Consider the following 23757-nt stretch of genomic DNA (forward strand, 5'->3'; position numbering starts at 1 on the left):
AGCATGTCAAATCCAAAACACCAAATATCAGTAAAAAAAGGACTCCAAAACCTAAAATAAAATTGTCGGAGGAGAAGCGTAAACTTGCCAATATGCCATTTACCACACGGAGTGGCAAGGAACGGCTGAGGCCCTGGCCTATGTTCATGGCTAGTGGTTCAGCTTCACATGAGGATGGAGGCACTCAGCCTCTCGCTAGAAAAATGAAAAGACTCAAGCTGGCAAAAGCAGTAGCACCGCAAAGAACTGTGCGTTCTTCGAAATCCCAAATCCACAAGGAGAGTCCAATTGTGTCGGTTGCGATGCCTGACCTTCCCAACACTGGACGTGAAGAGCATGCGCCTTCCACCATTTGCACGCCCCCTGCAAGTGCTGGAAGGAGCACCCGCAGTCCAGTTCCTGATAGTCAGATTGAAGATGTCAGTGTTGAAGTACATCAGGATGAGGAGGATATGGGTGTTGCTGGCGCTGGGGAGGAAATTGACCAGGAGGATTCTGATGGTGAGGTGGTTTGTTTAAGTCAGGCACCCGGGGAGACACCTGTTGTCCGTGGGAGGAATATGGCCGTTGACATGCCTGGTGAAAATACCAAAAAAATCAGCTCTTCGGTGTGGAGGTATTTCAACAGAAATGCGGACAACAGGTGTCAAGCCGTGTGTTCCCTTTGTCAAGCTGTAATAAGTAGGGGTAAGGACGTTAACCACCTCGGAACATCCTCCCTTATACGTCACCTGCAGCGCATTCATAATAAGTCAGTGACAAGTTCAAAAACTTTGGGTGACAGCGGAAGCAGTCCACTGACCAGTAAATCCCTTCCTCTTGTAACCAAGCTCACGCAAACCACCCCACCAACTCCCTCAGTGTCAATTTCCTCCTTCCCCAGGAATGCCAATAGTCCTGCAGGCCATGTCACTGGCAATTCTGATGATTCCTCTCCTGCCTGGGATTCCTCCGATGCATCCTTGCGTGTAACGCCTACTGCTGCTGGCGCTGCTGTTGTTGCTGCTGGGAGTCGATGGTCATCCCAGAGGGGAAGTCGTAAGACCACTTTTACTACTTCCACCAAGCAATTGACTGTCCAACAGTCCTTTGCGAGGAAGATGAAATATCACAGCAGTCATCCTACTGCAAAGCGGATAACTGAGGCCTTGGCATCCTGGGTGGTGAGAAACGTGGTTCCGGTATCCATCATTACTGCAGAGCCAACTAGAGACTTGTTGGAGGTACTGTGTCCCCGGTACCAAATACCATCTAGGTTCCATTTCTCTAGGCAGGCGATACCGAAAATGTACACAGACCTCAGAAAAAGAGTCACCAGTGTCCTAAAAAATGCAGCTGTACCCAATGTCCACTTAACCACGGACATGTGGACAAGTGGAGCAGGGCAGGGTCAGGACTATATGACTGTGACAGCCCACTGGGTAGATGTATGGACTCCCGCCGCAAGAACAGCAGCGGCGGCACCAGTAGCAGCATCTCGCAAACGCCAACTCTTTCCTAGGCAGGCTACGCTTTGTATCACCGCTTTCCAGAATACGCACACAGCTGAAAACCTCTTACGGCAACTGAGGAAGATCATCGCGGAATGGCTTACCCCAATTGGACTCTCCTGTGGATTTGTGGCATCGGACAACGCCAGCAATATTGTGTGTGCATTAAATATGGGCAAATTCCAGCACGTCCCATGTTTTGCACATACCTTGAATTTGGTGGTGCAGAATTATTTAAAAAACGACAGGGGCGTGCAAGAGATGCTGTCGGTGGCCAGAAGAATTGCGGGACACTTTCGGCGTACAGGCACCACGTACAGAAGACTGGAGCACCACCAAAAACTACTGAACCTGCCCTGCCATCATCTGAAGCAAGAAGTGGTAACGAGGTGGAATTCAACCCTCTATATGCTTCAGAGGTTGGAGGAGCAGCAAAATAGCCTATACAATTGAGCACGATATAGGAGGTGGAATGCACCTGTCTCAAGCGCAGTGGAGAATGATTTCAACGTTGTGCAAGGTTCTGCTGCCCTTTGAACTTGCCACACGTGAAGTCAGTTCAGACACTGCCAGCCTGAGTCAGGTCATTCCCCTCATCAGGCTTTTGCAGAAGAAGCTGGAGACATTGAAGGAGGAGCTAACACGGAGCGATTCCGCTAGGCATGTGGGACTTGTGGATGGAGCCCTTAATTCGCTTAACAAGGATTCACGGGTGGTCAATCTGTTGAAATCAGAGCACTACATTTTGGCCACCATGCTCGATCCTAGATTTAAAGCCTACCTTGGATCTCTCTTTCCGGCAGACACAAGTCTGCTGGGGTTGAAAGACCTGCTGGTGAGAAAATTGTCAAGTCAAGCGGAACGCGACCTGTCAACATCTCCTCCTTCACATTCTCCCGCAACTGGGGGTGCGAGGAAAAGGCTCAGAATTCCGAGCCCACCCGCTGGCGGTGATGCAGGGCAGTCTGGAGCGACTGCTGATGCTGACATCTGGTCCGGACTGAAGGACCTGACAACGATTACGGACATGTCGTCTACTGTCACTGCATATGATTCTCTCACCATTGAAAGAATGGTGGAGGATTATATGAGTGACCGCATCCAAGTAGGCACGTCACACAGTCCATACTTATACTGGCAGGAAAAAGAGGCAATTTGGAGGCCCTTGCACAAACTGGCTTTATTCTACCTAAGTTGCCCTCCCACAAGTGTGTACTCCGAAAGAGTGTTTAGTGCCGCCGCTCACCTTGTCAGCAATCGACGTACGAGGTTACTTCCAGAAAATGTGGAGAAGATGATGTTCATTAAAATGAATTATAATCAATTCCTCCGTGGAGACATTCACCAGCAGCAATTGCCTCCACAAAGTACACAGGGAGCTGAGATGGTGGATTCCAGTGGGGACGAATTGATAATCTGTGAGGAGGGGGATGTACACGGTGATATATCGGAGGATGATGATGAGGTGGACATCTTGCCTCTGTAGAGCCAGTTTGTGCAAGGAGAGATTAATTGCTTCTTTTTTTGGGGGGGTCCAAACCAACCCGTCATATCAGTCACAGTCGTGTGGCAGACCCTGTCACTGAAATGATGGGTTGGTTAAAGTGTGCATGTCCTGTTTTGTTTATACAACATAAGGGTGGGTGGGAGGGCCCAAGGACAATTCCATCTTGCACCTCTTTTTTCTTTTATTTTTCTTTGCGACATGTGCTGTTTGGGGAGGGTTTTTTGGAAGGGACATCCTGCGTGACACTGCAGTGCCACTCCTAAATGGGCCCGGTGTTTGTGTCGGCCACTAGGGTCGCTTATCTTACTCACACAGTCAGCTACCTCATTGCGCCTCTTTTTTTCTTTGCGTCATGTGCTGTTTGGGGAGGGTTTTTTGGAAGGGCCATCCTGCGTGACACTGCAGTGCCACTCCTAGATGGGCCCGGTGTTTGTGTCGGCCACTAGGGTCGCTAATCTTACTCACACAGCTACCTCATTGCGCCTCTTTTTTTCTTTGCGTCATGTGCTGTTTGGGGAGGGTTTTTTGGAAGGGACATCCTGCGTGACACTGCAGTGCCACTCCTAAATGGGCCCGGTGTTTGTGTCGGCCACTACGGTCGCTAATCTTACTCACACAGCTACCTCATTGCGCCTCTTTTTTTCTTTGCGTCATGTGCTGTTTGGGGAGGGTTTTTTGGAAGGGACATCCTACGTGACACTGCAGTGCCACTCCTAGATGGGCCCGGTGTTTGTGTCGGCCACTAGGGTCGCTAATCTTACTCACACAGCTACCTCATTGCGCCTCTTTTTTTCTTTGCGTCATGTGCTGTTTGGGGAGGGTTTTTTGGAAGGGACATCCTGCGTGACACTGCAGTGCCACTCCTAAATGGGCCCGGTGTTTGTGTCGGCCACTACGGTCGCTAATCTTACTCACACAGCTACCCTCATTGCGCCTCTTTTTTTCTTTGCGTCATGTGCTGTTTGGGGAGGGTTTTTTGGAAGGGACATCCTACGTGACACTGCAGTGCCACTCCTAGATGGGCCCGGTGTTTGTGTCGGCCACTAGGGTCGCTAATCTTACTCACACAGCTACCTCATTGCGCCTCTTTTTTTCTTTGCGTCATGTGCTGTTTGGGGAGGGTTTTTTGGAAGGGACATCCTGCGTGACACTGCAGTGCCACTCCTAAATGGGCCCGGTGTTTGTGTCGGCCACTACGGTCGCTAATCTTACTCACACAGCTACCTCATTGCGCCTCTTTTTTTCTTTGCGTCATGTGCTGTTTGGGGAGGGTTTTTTGGAAGGGACATCCTGCGTGACACTGCAGTGCCACTCCTAAATGGGCCCGGTGTTTGTGTCGGCCACTAGGGTCGCTTATCTTACTCACACAGTCAGCTACCTCATTGCGCCTCTTTTTTTCTTTGCGTCATGTGCTGTTTGGGGAGTGTTTTTTGGAAGGGCCATCCTGCGTGACACTGCAGTGCCACTCCTAGATGGGCCCGGTGTTTGTGTCGGCCACTAGGGTCGCTAATCTTACTCACACAGCTACCTCATTGCGCCTCTTTTTTTCTTTGCGTCATGTGCTGTTTGGGGAGGGTTTTTTGGAAGGGACATCCTGCGTGACACTGCAGTGCCACTCCTAAATGGGCCCGGTGTTTGTGTCGGCCACTAGGGTCGCTAATCTTACTCACACAGCTACCTCATTGCGCCTCTTTTTTTCTTTGCGTCATGTGCTGTTTGGGGAGGGTTTTTTGGAAGGGACATCTTGCGTGACACTGCAGTGCCACTCCTAGATGGGCCAGGTGTTTGTGTCGGCCACTAGGGTCGCTTAGCTTAGTCATCCAGCGACCTCGGTGCAAATTTTAGGACTAAAAATAATATTGTGAGGTGTGAGGTATTCAGAATAGACTGAAAATGAGTGGAAATTATGGTTTTTGAGGTTAATAATAATATGGGATCAAAATGACCCCCAAATTCTATGATTTAAGCTGTTTTTTAGGGTTTTTTGAAAAAAACACCCGAATCCAAAACACACCCGAATCCGACAAAAAAAATTCGGTGAGGTTTTGCCAAAACGCGGTCGAACCCAAAACACGGCCGCGGAACGGAACCCAAAACCAAAACACAAAACCCGAAAAATTTCAGGCGCTCATCACTAGTTTTGGCCCCCTTTTTGACCATCTCAATCAAACTTTAAAAGCAGTCGGTTTGAGATGAGGGAGCCGAGAGGAGGAGAGGGGGGAGAGCCTCGGGCAGACGGGGGAGAGCCGCAGGCAGACGGGGAGAGCAGCGCTACAGCAGCGTAGCCGGAGGATGTGTCACAGCCGCCTCTCACAGCAGCGTCCACCCAGCTCCAGCAAGCGAGACCTGCTGGAGCCGGGTGGACGCTGCTGTGAGCGGCGACTGTGACACATCCTCCGGCTACACTACTATAGCCGCTGCTGTAGTGCTGCTCTCCCCCGTTTGCCCGCGGCTCTCCCCCGTCTCAGCTCCCGCATCTCAATTCATCTTTTTTTAAAGTTGAATTGAGATGGCATTAAATAGCCCTTGTCAGATCCATTCCGACAAATGAATGTCGGAATGGATCCGACTTCAATTGAAAATACCCTGTCTCTATGTCTCAAAGTGGTCTCCTTACATTGTTTGTAATTGTTCATATATTGTAGTTGGATTCCTGCTTGACTGATAAGTGTGTATTCACTATATATGGTGGATATTGGGGCTAATTCAGTAAGGATAGCAAATTCTGCTAATCAGCAGAATTTGCTATCCTTTGGATCACATGCTGGGGGCCGCCCATCGCTGGGCAAGGCCGCCCAGCCTCCCCCCTTAATGAAGCAGAAATTGTGAGCGCCTCGCAATTTCTGCTTCATCGTAAAAAAAATCTTGAAGCCTCCTGCCGGTGCAGAAGAGACCCGTCACCATCTTACCCATTACGGCGGCTGCTTGTAACATCACGCAGCTGCCGCGGCCACGACACCCCCCCATTTGCGCTGCACCACCCACTGTTCGTGCCGCCCGCAAAACACTCGGTCTCCTCCCTGGAAACGGAGCATTGCCGCCCCCCCCCCCCCCCCCCCCCCGCGACCACCTCTGCCTGATTGACAAGCAGAGGCGATCGCTTTTTCTGTGGCACCCCCGCAGAACATGCGGGTGCATGCGCAGGACGGGTGCCGCGCATGTGTCCGTGGGGCCACCGTAAAATTCCAGTTGGATCGCTATTTGCGATCCAACCTGAATTAGCCCCATTGTCAGCAAATGCACTTGATTATATTATCCTAGGTTCCCATATCAGTGTTGTCATATATTGATCCTACGTATATTAATGCACTCCTCTCAAGATACTGTATATCCCTATGTTCAAGCTTAACTAGCTTGCTCACACCGGGTGCAATTCATAACAATATTGAGGGTCATTCCGACATGATTGGTGCTGTGCGTTTTCGCACAGCAGCCAATCAGGTTGGAACTGCGTATGCTCCGATCAGGTCAGAACTGCATATGCTCCAGATTGACAGGCAGAGGTGTTCGCTGGGCGGGAGGGGGCGGCACAGTGGCATTTGCCTGCCATTTTGCAGGCGCGGTATGGCCAAAGCAGGCGTGGTCGGACCATGTCGGGGGATCCTCTAGTACAAAAGCATTGCCACTGTGCGATGCTTTTGTACTTGTGCGGGAGGGGGTGACCTGACATGTGGGGTGGACTAGCCCTGTGCTGGGCATCCCCCTGCATATCAGGGAAGATGATCGTAGCTCTGCTAAATTTAGCACAGCTACGATCAGGTCGCAATGACCCCCATTGTACTGACAGTTCAAGCGGATCCACTGCTATGTAGTTTGAACACTGAACAGATATTACAGGTTTTTTAATTAGTTTACTCACACCGGGTATGATTTGAAATACAGTTCTACTGATAGTACAGGCGGATCCACCGCTACGATGTTTGAACACTAAACAGGTATTGCAGGTTTTTTTCTGGTGTGAATTGTATAAATATAAATAACAATTCATATGCAGTTGCATCTTTATTGTTGATTCACTGTGCTCGGTGTAATTGGAAGGTATGTGTGTTACTGGGAACTGATATAATTATGGAAAGATTCCCATCCAGACCACAGTGTCAGGTTTATTGCAGATGTTAAGCATCAAAGCAGTAATTACAAATCTGGCTGCAATACACATGTATATAATAATAATAATAATAATAATAATAATAATAATAACATTTTTAGTTATATAGCGCTCTTTCTCCAATAGGACTTAAGGCGCTTAACAGGTACATAGCATAATATACATAGTACAGAAAATAATGAAGTACAGAACAGCTTTTCATAGAATACAGAAGAATGTAGATACTAAAGGGACATTATGGAAATGTTTGAGTAAACAGGAAAGTCTTGAGTCTATTTTTGAAGGATTCTATAGCTGGGGCCTCTCGCACTATGCGTGGAAGTGAGTTCCATAGAGTCGGAGCCGTATGACTAAAAGCTCGACCCCCAGATGAGTTACGGGAGATTCTAGGTACTGCTAAAAGTCCTTCATCTACAGATCACAGTAATCGAGTGGGGCAGTATGGGGTCAGAAGCTGCTTCAGGTACCTTGGGCCCTGGTCATGTAGTGCTTTGAAACTCAGTAAGCCAATCTTGAAGATGATTTGCCATCTTGCAGGCAGCCAGTGATGGGAGTAGAGGATGGGTGTTATGTAGATAGAGTGGGGCTGGTTGGTTAATGGCCTGGCAGCTGCGTTTTGCACCAGCTGTAAGCAGTGCAATTCTTTTGCTGGGAGACCAAAGTAGAGGGCATTACAGTAGTCTAATCGAGATGATACAAATGCATGGATGACTTTTGGCAGATCATCTGAGGGAATTAAGTGCTTGATTCTGGCTATGTTCCTCAGGTGAAAGAATGAGGATTTGATTGTGGCTGATATCTGATGTTTAAGTGTCAAGCCACCATACAGGACAACGCCAAGATTCCGCACACAATCAGTAGTTTGTTATTCTGAATCCCCAAGTGTAAGTCCAGTTGGTTGGCTATGCTGCAGTCTTGTCCTTTGATGTTGCGGTCCTATCATAAGGACCTCTTCCACTCCTGGAGCTCAGCTAGACAGCCATTTAGGGTTGATATTGGGTTATCAGTGCCTGGAGCAAAGTACAAGTACAGTGACAAGTAGACCAGGCCGTGGCGCCTGATTATTTCACCCAGTGGGAGCATGTATACTGCTAAAAGCATGGGGGATAGTATAGAACCTTGTGGGACGCCACATGGCAATGGCAATGATGGTGATGAGTATACTCCAGACGATACTCTCTGTGACTTGCCTGTGAGAAATGATTTGAACCAGCTTAAGACTGTCCCCCAAATGTATCAGTCGCTCGATCAGAAGCCCATGGTCCATGGCATCCAGAGAGAGATCCAGAAGGATTAATATTGAACAGTCACCTCTGTCTCTTATATGGACCCCTGGCAAACATATACAGTATGTTTGTATCACCAATGTGATCATTTAAGAATCATAGCATTCAACAGTGGTTAATGAGATTGTATGCAGGCAGACTACACAGAAGTCCCCGCTAATCAAGCAGACTCTGCAGTAACCCCCCCCCCATTCACTGTGGGTATTGAATAACAAATACTCATGATGTAATATATTATAAATGCAAATAGAATAAGCAATCATATATAGTGATTGTTTGTAAGGGACACCCGTATGTATGGTATTAAAGAAAACCTGACACTGTGGTCTGGATGGGAATCGTTCGATTATTATATCTGTTCCCAGTAACACACATACCTGCATTACAATTACAATGAGCACAGTGAATCAACAATAAAGATGCAACTGCATATTAATTGATATTAATATTTGTACAAAGCACATCAGACAAAAACCTGCAATACCTGTTTAGTGCTCAAACATCATAGCGGTGGATCTGCCTGTACTATCAGTAGAACTGTATTTTAAGTCATACCCGGTGTGAGTAAACTAATTAAAAAAACCTATATTATCTGTTTAGTGTTCAAACAACATAGCGGTGGATCCGCTTGTACTGTCAGTACAACAGAGTTATGAATTGCACCCGGTTTGAGCCAGCTAATTAAGCTTAAACATACTGTAGGCATATATCTTGAGTGGAGTGCATTAATATATGTAGGATCAATATATGACAACATTGATCTGGGAACCTAAGATAATATAATCAAGTACATTTGCTGACAGTAGCCACCATATATAGTGAATATGCACTTATCAGTCAAGCAGGAATCCAACTATGGGCTTAATTCAGACCTGATCGCTAGGGGGCATTTTTTGCATCCCTGCAATCAGGTAATCGCCGCCTGCAGTACGGATGGTGTAATGGTTAGCATTACTGCCTCACAGCACTGAGGTCATGGGTTTGATTCTCACCATGACCAAACTGTGTGGAGTTTGTATATTCTCCCCGTACTTGCGTGGGTTTCCTCCCACAATCCAAAAATATACTGGTAGGTAATTGGATCCCAACAAAAATTAACCCTAGCGTGAATGTGTGTGTGTGTGTACATGTGGTAGGGAATATAGATTGTAAGCTCCACTGGGGCAGGGATTGATGTGAATGGCCAAATATTCTCTGGAAAGCGCTGCGGAACATGTGTGCGCTATATAAATAACTGGTAATAATAATAATAATACAAGGGGAGGGGGAAATCACTGTGCAGGGGTGCGAACGCATGTGCAGGAGAGCTGCACATACAAAAGTTTGTGCAGTCTCTACACAGCCCAGGACTTACTCAGCAGCTGCGATGATCGGGGCCGGAGATGATGTCAGGAATCCTCCCTCCAAACACCTGGTCCCTCCTACGTTTTTCCAGACATTGCTCAAAAATGGTCAGTTGCCACCCACAAACGCCCTCTTCCTGTCAATCTCCTTGCGTTCGCCGGTGCAATGGGATTTTTCGAACCATCCCGTCTGCGGACTGTCACACCTGCGCATTGCGGTGCATGCGCAGTTCCGACCTGATCGCCCGCTGTGCGAAAACGCACAGCAGTGATCAGGTCTGAATCAGCCCCTATATGAACAACTAAATTATGAACAATGTAAGGAGACCACTTTGAGACATAGGGGTGTATTCAATAAGAGTCGGAAGCTGCCGTCTTGTCGGAAAGATGGCAGCTTGTAACTGATTTAGGTCAGAAGGGGTTCTGACCTACTCAATAGGGGCTGATTTTTTTCGACAAGTCAGGAATTCCTGACTTGTCGGAAAACACGTGGATCGACAGAATTTGACCCCGTTTCCAACAACCGCAATCTGACTTTTCAAAATTGGAATTGAGGTGAGGAGACAGGGGAGCGGGGCGAGGCAGAGAGAGAGTGCTTACCAGCAGGCATGGCTCCCTTCAGCGTCACCCTCCATCGTGTCCCTCCAGCGGCACCTTCCGGCGTTTCCCTTCAGTGTCACCCTCCGGCTTGTCCCTCTGGCGGCTCCCTCCAGCTTGTCCCTCCGGCGTGTCCCTTCAGCGGCTCCCTGAGAAATCACACACGGGGAGCTGCTGACAGCAACAGCAGGGACAGAGCACAGGGAATGGCCAAATCCGACAGTCGGCTTTGACTCAACTCAAATGCATGTCGGAAATGGATCCGACTCTTATTGAATACACCCCATAGAGAAAAAATGTCAATTGTCAACATATGTTTACACTTCCATAACAAGTTACAATAAATGGGAAACCGTATTTAACTTTGAAACATTGTATACGTATCCATGTCTCGTTTCTGTTTTTTTACACATCACCAGACATTTATTGTATGAAATATTGAACATATAAGAAGAATCTTTAGCAAATCACATCACCTATACCTGTATTCCTACTGTGAATAGAATTACTGATAACACCTAATAAACACATATTTTATTTGGGATATCAATTTATCCAGTTGTTTAAAAACATTGATCATGAAATTGTAAAGGGTATATACACACATACAATACCAAAGAGGGAATAGAATTTTGTACCCCTGTGATTACATAGTAAAATAGAAAAATAGAGAAAAAAAGATAAAACAGAGGGAGCAGATTTTTTTTCTTTCTTTTATTCTTTCACACTTTTCAATCTCTGAGCACTATTAGTTTCATTTACAATCGGTTTTAAACTCTATATTTCGCGTAAAAATCCGCTAGATGGTATTTTCAGGAAATTAATAAAAGTTATATTTTAAACACAGTGTGCACCTTACAGATACAACCCCCTTTTCTCATATGTCCTAGAGGATGCTGGGGTCCACTTTAGTACCATAGGGTATAGATGTTTCCGCATGAGCCATGGGCACTTTAAGACTTGTTCAGACTGTGTACTGGCTCCTCCCTCTATGCCCCTCCTCCAGACCTCAGTTTAGAAAACGTGCCCAGGCAGACTGGATGCACACTAGTGGAGCTCTACTGAGCTCTGCTAAAATACTTTATTTAGGGTTTTTATTTTACAGTGAGACTGCTGGCAACAGTCTCCCTGTTTCGTGGGACTTAGGGGGAAGAAGTAGGAACCAACTTCCTAAAGAGTTTCATGAAGGGAACTGATCACTAGCTGCGGCTATGCGCTCACTCCCACAGCACGCCGTCACCCCACTAACGAAGTCAGAAGACTGGTGAGTAGTGTTACTGGAGATTGGCTGAGAGGACCTCCGGTCATCGTGATGGCTTAAGGTACCGCGCAGCTCTTCCCCTGAGGGAGCCATGTTAGGGACACAGAGTTGTAATGTGATGGCGCTGCCGTCGCACCATGAGCCTGAATGGGTGAAAGAATTACGTGATAGTGTGAATCATACCAGTAAGAGATTGGTTAAGTCTGAGTCTCATGCAGAAAACTGGAGAAAATCCGTGGAAGATGTGATTTGTAATAGTTCTGCCTTTTCATCCACAGGGGACCCCTCTAGTTCACAAAAAAGGTCATTTGCACAAGTGGTACAAACTGATACCGACACAGACTCTGATTCCTGTGTCGACACTAGTGATTCCAGGGGAATAGATCCGAAGTTAGCAAAAAACATTCAATACATGATTGTTGCTATAAAGGAGGTGTTAGAAGTTACAGAGCCCCCTCCTATACCTCAGGAGGAGGCTTACTTTAATAAAGAAAATAAATTAATGCAACTTTCCCTCCATCTCATGAACTAAACAGTCTCTTTGAGGGAGTCTGGACAAACGCTGAAAAGAAATTTCAGATTCCCAAAAGAATTCAGGTAGTGTACCCTTTCCCTGCAGAGGACAGGAAAAGGTGGGAGTCACCCCACGTTTTAGACAGTGCCCTGTCACGGTTAACAAAAAGGTGATTCTCCCAGCACCTGGGACAGCTTCATTAAAGGAGCCGGCAGACCGCAAGTTAGAGACTACGTTTAAATCTATGTGGCCATTGCCTGTGCGTGGGTGAGTAGTGCTATTGAAAAGTGGTCAGAAAACCTGTCATCAGACATTGACACAATAGATAGAGACGAGATACTCCTAACGTTAGGTCATATCAAAGACTCTGCTGCATACACGCTGGAAGCCATGAAAGATATTGGTCTCTTGGGATCAAGAGCCGCTACCATGGCGATCTCAGCACGTAGGGCGTTGTGGATTCGCCAGTGAAATGCTGACGCAGATTCCAAAAGGAATATGGAGGCTCTCCCGTATAAAGGCGAGGCCTAGTTTGGAGATGGGCTGGATGCCTTAGTTTCTGCGGCTACCGCAGGTAAGTCGACATTTTTGCCTAATGCCCTGCGCCAGCGAAAAAGACTCATCACTCTCAGATGTAGTCCTTTCGGCCCAATAAATACAAAAAGGGTAAAGGTTCCCCTTTCTTTGGGGAAAAGGAAAAAATCCACAGCCTCTCCTGGATCTCAGGAGCAGAAATCAACCTCTGCTTCTGCCAAATCTTCAGCATGACACTGGGGCTCCCTTGCGGGAGTCTGCTCAAGTGGGGGCACGTCTGAAACTCTTTAGTCAGATTTGGGTTCAATCTGGCCTGGACCCTTGGGTCTTACATGTAGTGTCCCACGGGTACAAGCTAGAGTTTCAAGACATTCCCCCATGTCGATTTTTCAAATCGGCCTTAGCAGCTTCTATCCCAGACAGGGAAGTGGTATCAGCAGCAATACAAAAGTTGTGTCAGGATCAAGTGATTGTCCTGGTTCCCTTGTCGCAACAAGGAGAAGGGTTTTATTCACGCCTTTTTGTTGTTCCAAAACCGGACGGCTCGGTCAGACCAATTCTAAATCTGAAGACACTGAATCTCTACCTGAAAAGGTTCAAATTCAAGATGGAATCTCTGAGGGCAGTGATTTCCAGTCTGGAGGAAATGGACTTCATGGTGTCAGTGGACATAAAAGATGCCTACTTACATGTTCCTATCTATCCTCCACATCAAGCTTATCTGAGATTTGCAGTGCAGGATTGTCATTACCAATTTCAGATGTTGCCATTCGGACTCTCCACGGCACCGAGGGTGTTCACCAAGGTGATGGCGGAGATGATGGTCCTCCTTCGAAGCAAGAAGTCAATATAATTCCGTACCTGGACGATCTCCTGATAAAAGCGAGGTCCAGGGAAAGGTTGATGCAGAACATTGCACTCTCCCTGACAGTACTTCATAAATTTTCCAAAGTCACAGTTGGAACCGATGACAAGATTATCGTTTCTGGGGATGATACTGGACACAAAAGTACAGAGGGTATTTCTTCCAGTAGAAAAGGCTCTGGAAATCCAGAGAATTGGCAAACAAATTCTGAAACCAACAAGTGTGTCGATTCATCAATGCATTCGGTTGTTGGGGAAGATGGTAGCGGTCTACAAGGCCATACAGTTTGGCCAATTCCATGTGAGAGTATTCCAGTGGGACCTATTGGACAAGTGGTCCGGTTCACATCTACACATGCATCAGAGGATAATCCTGTCTTCCAGAGCCAGGATTTCGCTCCTGTGGTGGCTGCACAGTTCTCTCCTCCTGGAAGGATGCAGGTTCGGGATTCAGGACTGGGTCCTAGTAACCACGGTTCAAGTCTGCGAGACTGGGGAGCAGTCACACAGGGGGAAAGCTTCCAAGGAAGATGGTCAAGGCAAGAAGCCTGTCTTCACATAAATGTTCTGGAGTTGAGAGCCAATTACAATGGCCTTCTACAAGCGGTACATCTTCTTCAAGATCAACCCATACAGATCCAGTCGCACAATGTAACGGCAGTAGCGTACATAAACCGTCAGGGCGGAACGAAAAGCAGAGCGGCAATGGCAGAGGTGTCAAAGATCCTCCTCTGGGCAGAAAGACATGCAAAAGCTCTGTCGGCAACTTTCATTCCAGGAGTGGACAACTGGGAAACGGACTTCCTCAGCAGACACGATCTCCATCAAGGAGAGTGGGGCCTCCACCAAGAAGTCTTCGCAGAGGTGACAGGTCTTTGGGGAGTTCCTCAAGTAGACATGATGGCATCTCGTCTCAACAAGAAGCTTCAGAGATATTGTTCCAGGTCGAGAGACCCTCATGCAATAGCAGTGGATGCACTAGTGACCCAGTGGGTGTTTCGGTCGGTGTATGTCTTCCCTCCACTTTCACTGATACCAAAAGTTCTCAAAATCATAAGAAGAACAAGGGTTTGAGCGATCCTCATTGTCCCAGATTGGCCAAGGAGGGCGTGGTATCCAGATCTTCAGAAGTTACTCGTAGAAGACCCTCGGCCTCTTCCTCTTTGCGAGGACCTGCTGCAGCAGGGGCCGTGCGTGTATCAAAACTTACCGCGGCTACGTTTGATGGCATGGCCGTTGAGCGCCGGATACTAGCCCGAAAGGGTATTCCCAAAGAAGTGATTCCCACTTTTATTCAGGCCAGGAAAGGGGTAACATTTAAACATCACCACTGTATTTGGAGAAAATATGTGTCTTGGTGCGAATCCAAGAAAGCTCCAATGAAACATTTTCAGTTAGGACGTTTTCTCCATTTTCTTCAGGCAGGTGTGGATGCTGGTCTACGATTGGGTTCAATCAAGGTCCAGATTTCGGCCTTGTCCGTTTTCTTTCAGAGGCAATTGGCCTCCCTTCCAGAAGTTCAGACGTTCGTGAAAGGGGTACTGCACATCTAACCTCCATTTGTGCCTCCTACGGCACCGTGGGATCTTAACGTGGTATTGCAGTTCCTTCAATCAGATTGGTTTGAACCTCTTCAGGAGGTAGAGTTGAAGTTTCTCACTTGGAAAGTGGTCATGCTGTTGGCCTTGGCATCCACAAGGAGGGTGTCTGAGTTAGCGGCCTAGTCTCACAAGAGGCCTTATTTGATATTCCATGAAGATAGGGCTGAACTAAGAATTCGTCAGCACTTTCTTCCAAAGGTGGTTTCTTCTTTCCACGTAAACCAACCTATTGTGGTGCCAGTGGCTACTGACACCTTCGCTGGTTCGAAGTCTCTGGATGTGGTCAGAGTTTTGAGAATTTATATCGCGAGAACTGCTCGAATATGGAAAACAGAGGCTCTGTTTGTCCTGTATGCTCCCAGATTGGGGGTCCTGCTTCTATGCAGACGAATGCGCGCTGGATCAGAGGTACGATTCAGTACGCTCATTCCACGACAGGGTTTCCGATGCCAAATTCGGTGAATGCCCACTCTACACGGAAGGTGGGGTCATCCTGGGTGGTTACCCGGGGGGTCTCGGCATTACAACTTTACAGAGCAGCCACTTGGTCAGGGACAAACACGTTTGCTAAGTTTTACAAGTTTGACACCTTGGCCGCTGATGACCTAAAGTTTGGTCAATCGGTCCTGCAGCGCCATCCGCACTCTCCCGCCCGTACTGGAGCGTTGGTATAACCCCATGGTACTAAAGTGGACCCCAGCATCCTCTAAGACGTATGAGAAAACAGGATTTTTATACCTACCGGTAAATCCTTTTCTCCTAGTCCGTAGAGCAGAGGTTCTCAAACTCGGTCCTCGTGGGCCCACACAGTGCATGTTTTGCAGGTAACCCAGCAGGTGCACAGGTGTATTAATTACTCACTGACACATTTTAAAAGGTCCACAGGTGGAGCTAATTATTTCACTTGCGATTCTGTGAGGAGACCTGCAAAACATGCACTGTGTGGGCCCACGAGGACCAAGTTTGAGAACCTCTGCCGTAGAGGATGCTGGGCACCCAGCCCAGTGCGTACTTTACCTGCAGTAGTTATTTTGTTATAAGTTTTACACAGGTTGTGTTAAAGATTTTCTTCAGCTCGTTGCTGTAATGTTTATGCTGGTTAGCATGTGTTATGTTGAATGCCATGTTGTGCGGCATGGTTGAAGTGTGAGCTGGTATGAATCTCACCATTAACTTAAAAGTAAATCATTTACTCGAATTGTCCATCTCCCTGGGCACAGTTCCTATACTGAGGTCTGGTGGAGGGGCATAGAGGGAGGAGCCAGTTCACACTGTGAAAAAGTCCTAAAGTGCCCATGGCTCCTGCGGAACTGTCTATACCCCATGGTACTAAAGTGGACCCCAGCATCCTCTACGGACTAGGAGAAAAGGATTTACCTGCAACTGACAAGAGAAGATTCAGCGCAGAGAGCTCAAAGAGGGGGGTGGAGAGGAGGATTACAGCCTACAGAAGCACCAGCAGGCATGCAATGGCTCACAACAGTGAGTCTTTGGTATGCAGTCAATAATGAGGACTCTGTGGCATGAGATGCCAATCCGATGGGGTGCGATCCCTGTATTAAATCCCGGCAGCAGCGAGGTGGTGCTAGGGGGAATCATGGCATGGTCACTGCAGCCATATTCATTGAGCGGTCTGAAAAGAATGAATAGCACTGAGACTGAGCAGATCTATGTAGTGTGTGGCTGAAAGGTATTGGATGTGTGGCTGCTACATAGATCTGCTCAATTGCAATGCTGATTATATTTTTACAAAGTACCAGTAGCTTCATATTGGGTTCATCATTTTTATGAAGGATCAAATAGCTCAACGAATAGGGTGTTTGTTTAGAATTCAACCGGTTATAGGTTTGAATCCTGGGTATGGCATTATATTGAAATGTGTTATTTAATAAAGGGTATTGTAACTGAATAACAACAAGCTCTTAAGTTAAGTGCCTGAATGTGGTAGAAAGAGAATTTGCATCCAAATCCATTTTCTTGAATTGTTCTAAATATATATATATATATATATATATATATATACTGTGTATATGTATAAAATTATATAACTATAAAGTCTGGGATCAATCTTGTCACGCCCCTTCCCCGCGGGGCATGCGCCTTATGTCCCTATTGGAGAAATGGAGGGGGGGGGGGGTTCTCTCTCTGGCACAGTGTTGAAAAACCCAGTATACATACAGAGGCTGGTGTGTATGACTCCTATCAGTATCAGTCCAGGGTTGCTCTGTCATCTGGTGTATCTGACAAGTGGTGCTCTGTCTACCTAGGGGGTGATCTGCATGTCTATCTAGGGGATCAGTACAAAATCCTGCTGAACAGGATCCTGGTGGTCGAAATACCGACACCGGAATCCCAACCAGCACAATCCTGATAGGGGTGGCGAGCGGAACGCAGCCCCTTGTGGGCTCGCTGCGCTCGCCACGCTGCAGGCACGGTGCCTCGCTACACTCGGCACACTATTTTATTCTCCCTCTATGGGTGTCGTGGACACCCACAGAGGGAGAATATGTCGGGATTGTGACGGTTGGGATTCCAGTGTCGGTATTTCGACCACCGGGATTCCGTCCGGCGGGATCTTGACCACATCCCCTACCCAGGAGCTCCGCCCCAGTGTTAAATTAAAATAACAAAAGCTAAAAAGCCTAAAATATAATTATAAAAAATATATATACTTTTTTTTTGTTTGTGCTGTACTATACAAGTTTTATTTTATATTCATAATTACGGTGACACTGACAGACTGCAGTATATTATTATTTTGTACTCATACATGTATTGTGCGACACTGTTGGTGAAATTAGACAGCAGTGTTTGATTACTAATCCTGACTCATACACGTATTGTGTGACACTGTGGATGAAGGTGGTACCACATTAATATATTTTTGTACTCATCGCATACACGTATTGTGCGACACTTGTTGAAGGTGCTACCACAGTAATATATTTTCGTACTCATCTCATACACGTATTTATTGTGCAACACTGTTGGTGAAATGAAACTGCAGTGTTTGATTACTATTCATGACTCATACACGTATTGTGACACTGTAAATGGTACATTTTTTGTACAAATTGCGGTGTGTGCTGTAACCCACTTTGTTCATGTTTGTGGATAGATATGAAGGATAAACAATTAAGAGGAGATCAGGAAGCACATACTAGTGGTGCAGGAGTTGCCACCAGTCATGATGATACAAGTCTGTCAACGTCATCTACTAAGGCTGATGCCCAAGGGCATAGACGGCTTAAGACAGGGCATGTAAAATCAAAGAAGCAATATCATTTTACAGTGGCAAAGAAAAAGACATCAAAAATAAAGTTGCTATAGAGAAAGATAAAATTGGCAATATGCCATTCACCACATGAAGTGGCAAGGAAAGGCTAAGGCCTTGGCCTTTATTTATGAGTGGTGATTTCTTATGATGATCTAAGCCCTTCTCTCTGTAGAAGTGTCAAAAAATGAAACTCGTTAAGGCACAGGAACCAACTGTGTGCTCAGAAAAATCACAAATTCTCAGGAGAGCCTAAGAGGGTAATTTGGACCTGATCACTGCTGTGCAAATTCGCACAGCGGGCGATCAGCGATTAACTCTGCATGCATATGCACCGCAATGCACACGCGTGTTGGCAAGCAACAACAGGCATCACCAAACAGTGACAGGCTAGTGCCAAAATTCTAATCACACTAGCAATTCACATGCTGATTGACAGGAAAGGGTCATTTTTGGGTAGTAACTGACCGTTTTCTGGGCGTGTCAGGGAAAATGCAGGCATTCACAAGCTTTTTCAGGGAGGGTATGTGATGTCAGCTCCAGACCTGATCAGCCTGTTCTCATCACATTGGAGGAGTAAGTCCTGGGCTGCGCACAGACTGCACACACTGGTAAAAACCATTCACTGGTGAGTGTGTTGCGAACAGATTTGCAGCTTCTCACTGACTGAGGGTTTGTTTAGCATTTCGGTGTACACATGCGATCACACACTTGCATGACAAATATACACTCCCCTTGGGTGCCAACTGTCTGATCACCGGACAAGAATTTTAGCAGCCCAGCGATCAGGTCTGAATCACTCCCTAAGTGTGTCCGCTGGTGTAATGTGTGAGCCTTACCTTTCCAATGCTGTACTTGAAGAGGAGGCTCCTTCCACCATTTGTGCTCCTCTACAAATGTGGAGATGAGCAGTATATGCTGACATACAATTTGAGGATGCTACTGTAGAAGAGCACCAGGATGGGAAGTATATTTGTGTGGCTGACGCTAATTAGGATGTTGATGATAAGGATGTTGTTTGTGTAAATCAGGCACCAGTGGAAACAGTTGTTGCCCATGATATGGAAAAGCCCATTGTCATGCCTGGGCAAAAGACAACAAAATCCACCTCTTCCGTGTGGAATTATTTTTATCCAAATCCGGACAACAAGTGTCAAGCTATCTGTAGCCTTTGTAAAGTCATAGTAAGTAGAGGTAAGGACGTTAACCACCTAGGAACATCCTTCCTGTGACGTCACTTGCAGTGCATTCATCAAAAGTTACTGTCAAATTCAATAAACTTTGGCTTAAAAAAAGTGACAGCCAGTCCAGCATCATCTAGTTGCTCCCTTCTACCTGTTAGATCCAAGGACCTGCAATATCCACCACCAACACCTTCATTATCAACATCCGCAGTCAGGATCAGAAGTAGTCCTGCATCCAATCTCATAAGCATGGCTGACTCCTTTCTCATCTGGGCTTCCTCAGAAGCATCCTTTAGTGCTATACCTGCTGTTGTTGCTGCTTCTGTTGTCCGGAATGGGACCAGGAAGACTACTTGTAGTAGTTTAATTAAACAATTGACTGTTAAAATATTAAACACCCAGTTGCACAGCAGATTACTGACACCATAATAACAATGCTGGTATTAGATGTGCATCCAGTATCCACCATTAATGCAGCAGGTTTTAGACAGTTGATTGAGGTACTGTGCCCAGTACCAAATCCCATCTAGATTCCCCATACATAATTAGTGTCTTCAGAAATGCTGTTGTACCCACTGTCCACGTAACCACAGATATGTGCACAAGCGGAACAGGGCAAACTAAAGACTACATGGCTGTAACAGCCCACTGGGTAGATGTGTTGCCTTCAGAAGCACCAACAGCAGCAGCAGCATCTCACAAATGCCAGCTCATTCAGAGGCAAGCTACTCTGTGTATCACCAGTTTCACTAAAAGGCATACTGCCGACAATCTCTTAGAAAAACTCAGGGAAGTAATTGCAAAATGGCTTACCCCACTTGGACTCCTTCGGATTTGTGATATATGACAATGGGGGTCCTTCTGACCCATTCGCTCTCTGCGTTTTAACGCAGCAGAGCGAATGGGTCCCTACTGCACATGCGCCGGCACCGTAGTGCGCCAGCGCATGCCAGTTGGCCGAATGCCGTAGCAGGGATGCGATCGCCTCTGCCTGATTGACAGGCAGAGGCGATCACTGGGCGGGAGGAGGCGGAACGGCAGCGTGTGGCTGCCTTTTCGTGGGTTTGAGCCGGCCAACGCAGGCGTGGCCGGACAGAACGGGGAGGGAGGGGGAGCGATGAGTAGCTCCCGACCAGCACGCTAAAGCTGCGCTAGCCGGGAGCTACTCTTGAAGTGCAAAGGCATTGCCGCTGTGCGATGCCGTTGCACTTCTGCGAGGGGGGGCCGGACTGACATACGGGGCGGGATAGCCCTGTGCTGGGCATCCCCCCGCATGTCAGGGAAGAAGATCGTAGCTGTGCTAAATTGAGCACAGCTACGATCAACTCGGAATAACCCCCAATGCCACCAATATTGTGAGAGCATTACATCTGTGTGAATTACAACACGTCCCATGTTTTCTCACAATTAACTTGGTGGTGCAATTTATTTTTTTAAACAACAGAGGTGTGCAGGAGATACTGTCCGCGGCCCCAAAAACTTTGGGACATTTTTTCCATTCTGCAAGTGTATGTATAAAGAAAGTAGCACTTGCAAGAAATTTTGAATTTGCCCTGCCATCAGCTGAAGCAAGAGGTTGTAACGAAGTGGAATTCAACCCTCTATATGCTTAAGCGTATGGAGAAGCAGCAAAAAGCCATCCAAAGCTACACATTGAACTATGACATAGGGAAAGGAGCAGGAATGCACCTTAGTCAAATGCAATGGAGAATAAAGCTTCTCAAACCCTTCGAAGGTACCACATGTGAAGTCAGTTCAGACACTGCCAGCTTGAGTCAGGTCATTTCTTTTAATAGACTCTTAGAAAAGGAGCTGGACAAATTGAAGGAGGAGCTGAAAGGAAGAGAGTTCGCTAAGCATGTCGGACTTGTAGATCAAGCACTTCATTTGCTTCACCAGGATTTAAGTGTTGTCAATCTCTTGAAATCAGATTGCTATACCACATTGATCCTAGGTTTAAGTCCTAAATTGTATCTTTCTTTCCAATGGACACAAATCTGAAGAGATGCAAAGAGCTGTTGATGAGCAAATTGTCAGATAAAGTGTCACATGACATGGCAACACCTCCCCCTTCATTTTCTCTGGCAACTGCGGCTGTGAGGAAAAAACTCAATTTTCCTAAGAGACACACTGGCAGTGATGCAGATCAGTCAGGAAAACTTTTCACATCTGTTCCAGACTGAAGGCACGGCCTACAATTTCTGAAGACTATTGTCACTGCATATGATCCGGTCACCGTTTAAAGAATGGTTGAAGATTATTTCAGTGATAGCAGCCAAATAGACCTGTCAGACAGTCTGTTTCAATACTGGCAGGAAAAAAGGCAATTTAGAGGCCCTTGCACAAACTGGCTTTGCTCTACTTTAGTTGCCCACCCTCCATTGTGTACTCAGAGAGAGTTTTCAGCGCATCCGGGAACCTTGTCAGGGATCAGCATAGGAGGTTACTTCCCAAAATGTGGAAAAGATGATGTTCATCAAAATTAATTACCAATTCCATGAGGAAGATCTTTACCAGCAATTACATCCACAAAATAAAGATGAACCCAGCAGAGACAAATTAATATTTTGCGAAGATGATGTACACACTGATGGGGATGAGGAATCAGATGCTGATAATGACATCTTGCCTATGAAGAGCCAGTTTGTGCACTATCCATTGCCAGCTTGTTTTGTGGGAGCCCAAACAAACCAAAAATTTCAGCCACAAGTGACAGTCCCTGTCACTGAAATGATTGGTTTGTTAAACTGTGCATGTCCTGATTAATATATACAACATAATGGTGGGTGGGAGTGCCCAAGGACAATTCCATATTGCATCTCTTTTCTTTGCATTATGGGCCTTATTCAGGTTGCATCGCACGCGGGATGCAGCCACAATTTTTGAGATTTCCCTCAGCAGGTCCCATCCTGCACGTGCAGTTAATGTCATTTGCTCGCATTACCTGTGAACGCCTTTGCCTAATTAACAGGCAGAGGCATTCTTGGGGCGGGCGAGGGGCATTTACGGACCAGTGCGGGGGTGGCGTGGGGAAAATGGATGTGGGTCAACCCAAGGACAATTCCGTCTTGCACCTCTTTTCTTTGCATAATGTGCTGTTTGGAGCAATGCTGACAACAAACATTTGTATAGTTTATTAAACTGCCACCCTGTCTTCCACTGCAGTGCCATTCTGTTTCTTAGATGTGCCATGTTGGAAGTTTAAGTGCCACATGTTTGTGCTGCCCACTTCTGTCACTTAGCTTAGTTATCCAGCTACCTTGGTGCAACCTTTTGGCAATATTGTGAGCTGTGAGGTGGTCACAATTGAATGGAAATGAGTGATTGAGGTTATTAATACTATAAGCTTTTTTATGTTTTTTTTTTTTTTAAATACAGATCCAAAACCTGCAAGGGTGGTTTTGGCAAAACCAAAACAGATCAAAAACATGAAGGAGATACAGATACAGATCCAAAACCAATACCCCAAACTCAAGATTTAGGCTGGCGCACATCTCTAATACCATGTTGACATAATGACTGCATACCCATATGACATTTTATCATTCATTCTCTGTTCCACACATAATGTAGTAACCACAATAAATAAATAAACTGGTTTCCACATTTAAAATAATTTTATATACTGTGTATTGTACATTGTTTGTCACTTACATTCTCCACCTCTTTAAATACTCGCAGTAAGTTTTCTCTTAATACTCCTTTTATTTCTGTGTCTTGCCATCCACGGTTTAGCAATTCCTTAATCAGTAGTGGATATTTTGACACATCCTCAAGACCATCAGGAAACCTACAAATCAAAAATATTACGGAACTAAAAATGTAATTGAAAAATGACTACTGTATATGCCATTTTTAATTACTCATCTTCCCATGGATATTCCTCACACTCTCTACCATGTGTTTTATAGATTATTTTTGATAGGGAATAACCCATACTTAGTTTTCCATTTGCTGCTGCCAAGTGAACTCTTTCCGGTTGCCAAATATCGTGCTGAAATACAGTCCCATTAAGTACATAAGACACAAACAGTAAGTTACACAATGTAAGAGCATCACCCCAGTCTTGCAATTTTATTAAAGAATTGTTCTCTAGTATTTGTCACTAGTTGGATAAACCCTTAGGACTGAAAGTTACTATTGGAATAATGTTCCTTTGTGGATATGTAACAATGACCATGGAACCTCCTCTGT

General features: G+C 46.2%; 1 protein-coding gene across 5 annotated transcripts in view; it reads right to left on the minus strand.

The window, feature by feature from the left end:
• The window catches only part of LOC134969348 (dipeptidase 2-like), a 649658-nt gene that overhangs the window by 55261 nt on the left and 570640 nt on the right, over nucleotides 1–23757 (minus strand). For all 5 annotated transcript variants that reach the window (XM_063945260.1, XM_063945264.1, XM_063945263.1 and 2 more), the window contains one exon: nucleotides 23218–23353. In XM_063945260.1, coding sequence (XP_063801330.1) covers nucleotides 23218–23353 — 136 coding nt within the window. The remainder of the gene's footprint in view (nucleotides 1–23217; nucleotides 23354–23757) is intronic.

This window comes from Pseudophryne corroboree, chromosome 11 (genome assembly GCF_028390025.1).
Source record: "Pseudophryne corroboree isolate aPseCor3 chromosome 11, aPseCor3.hap2, whole genome shotgun sequence".
NCBI lineage: Eukaryota > Metazoa > Chordata > Amphibia > Anura > Myobatrachidae > Pseudophryne > Pseudophryne corroboree.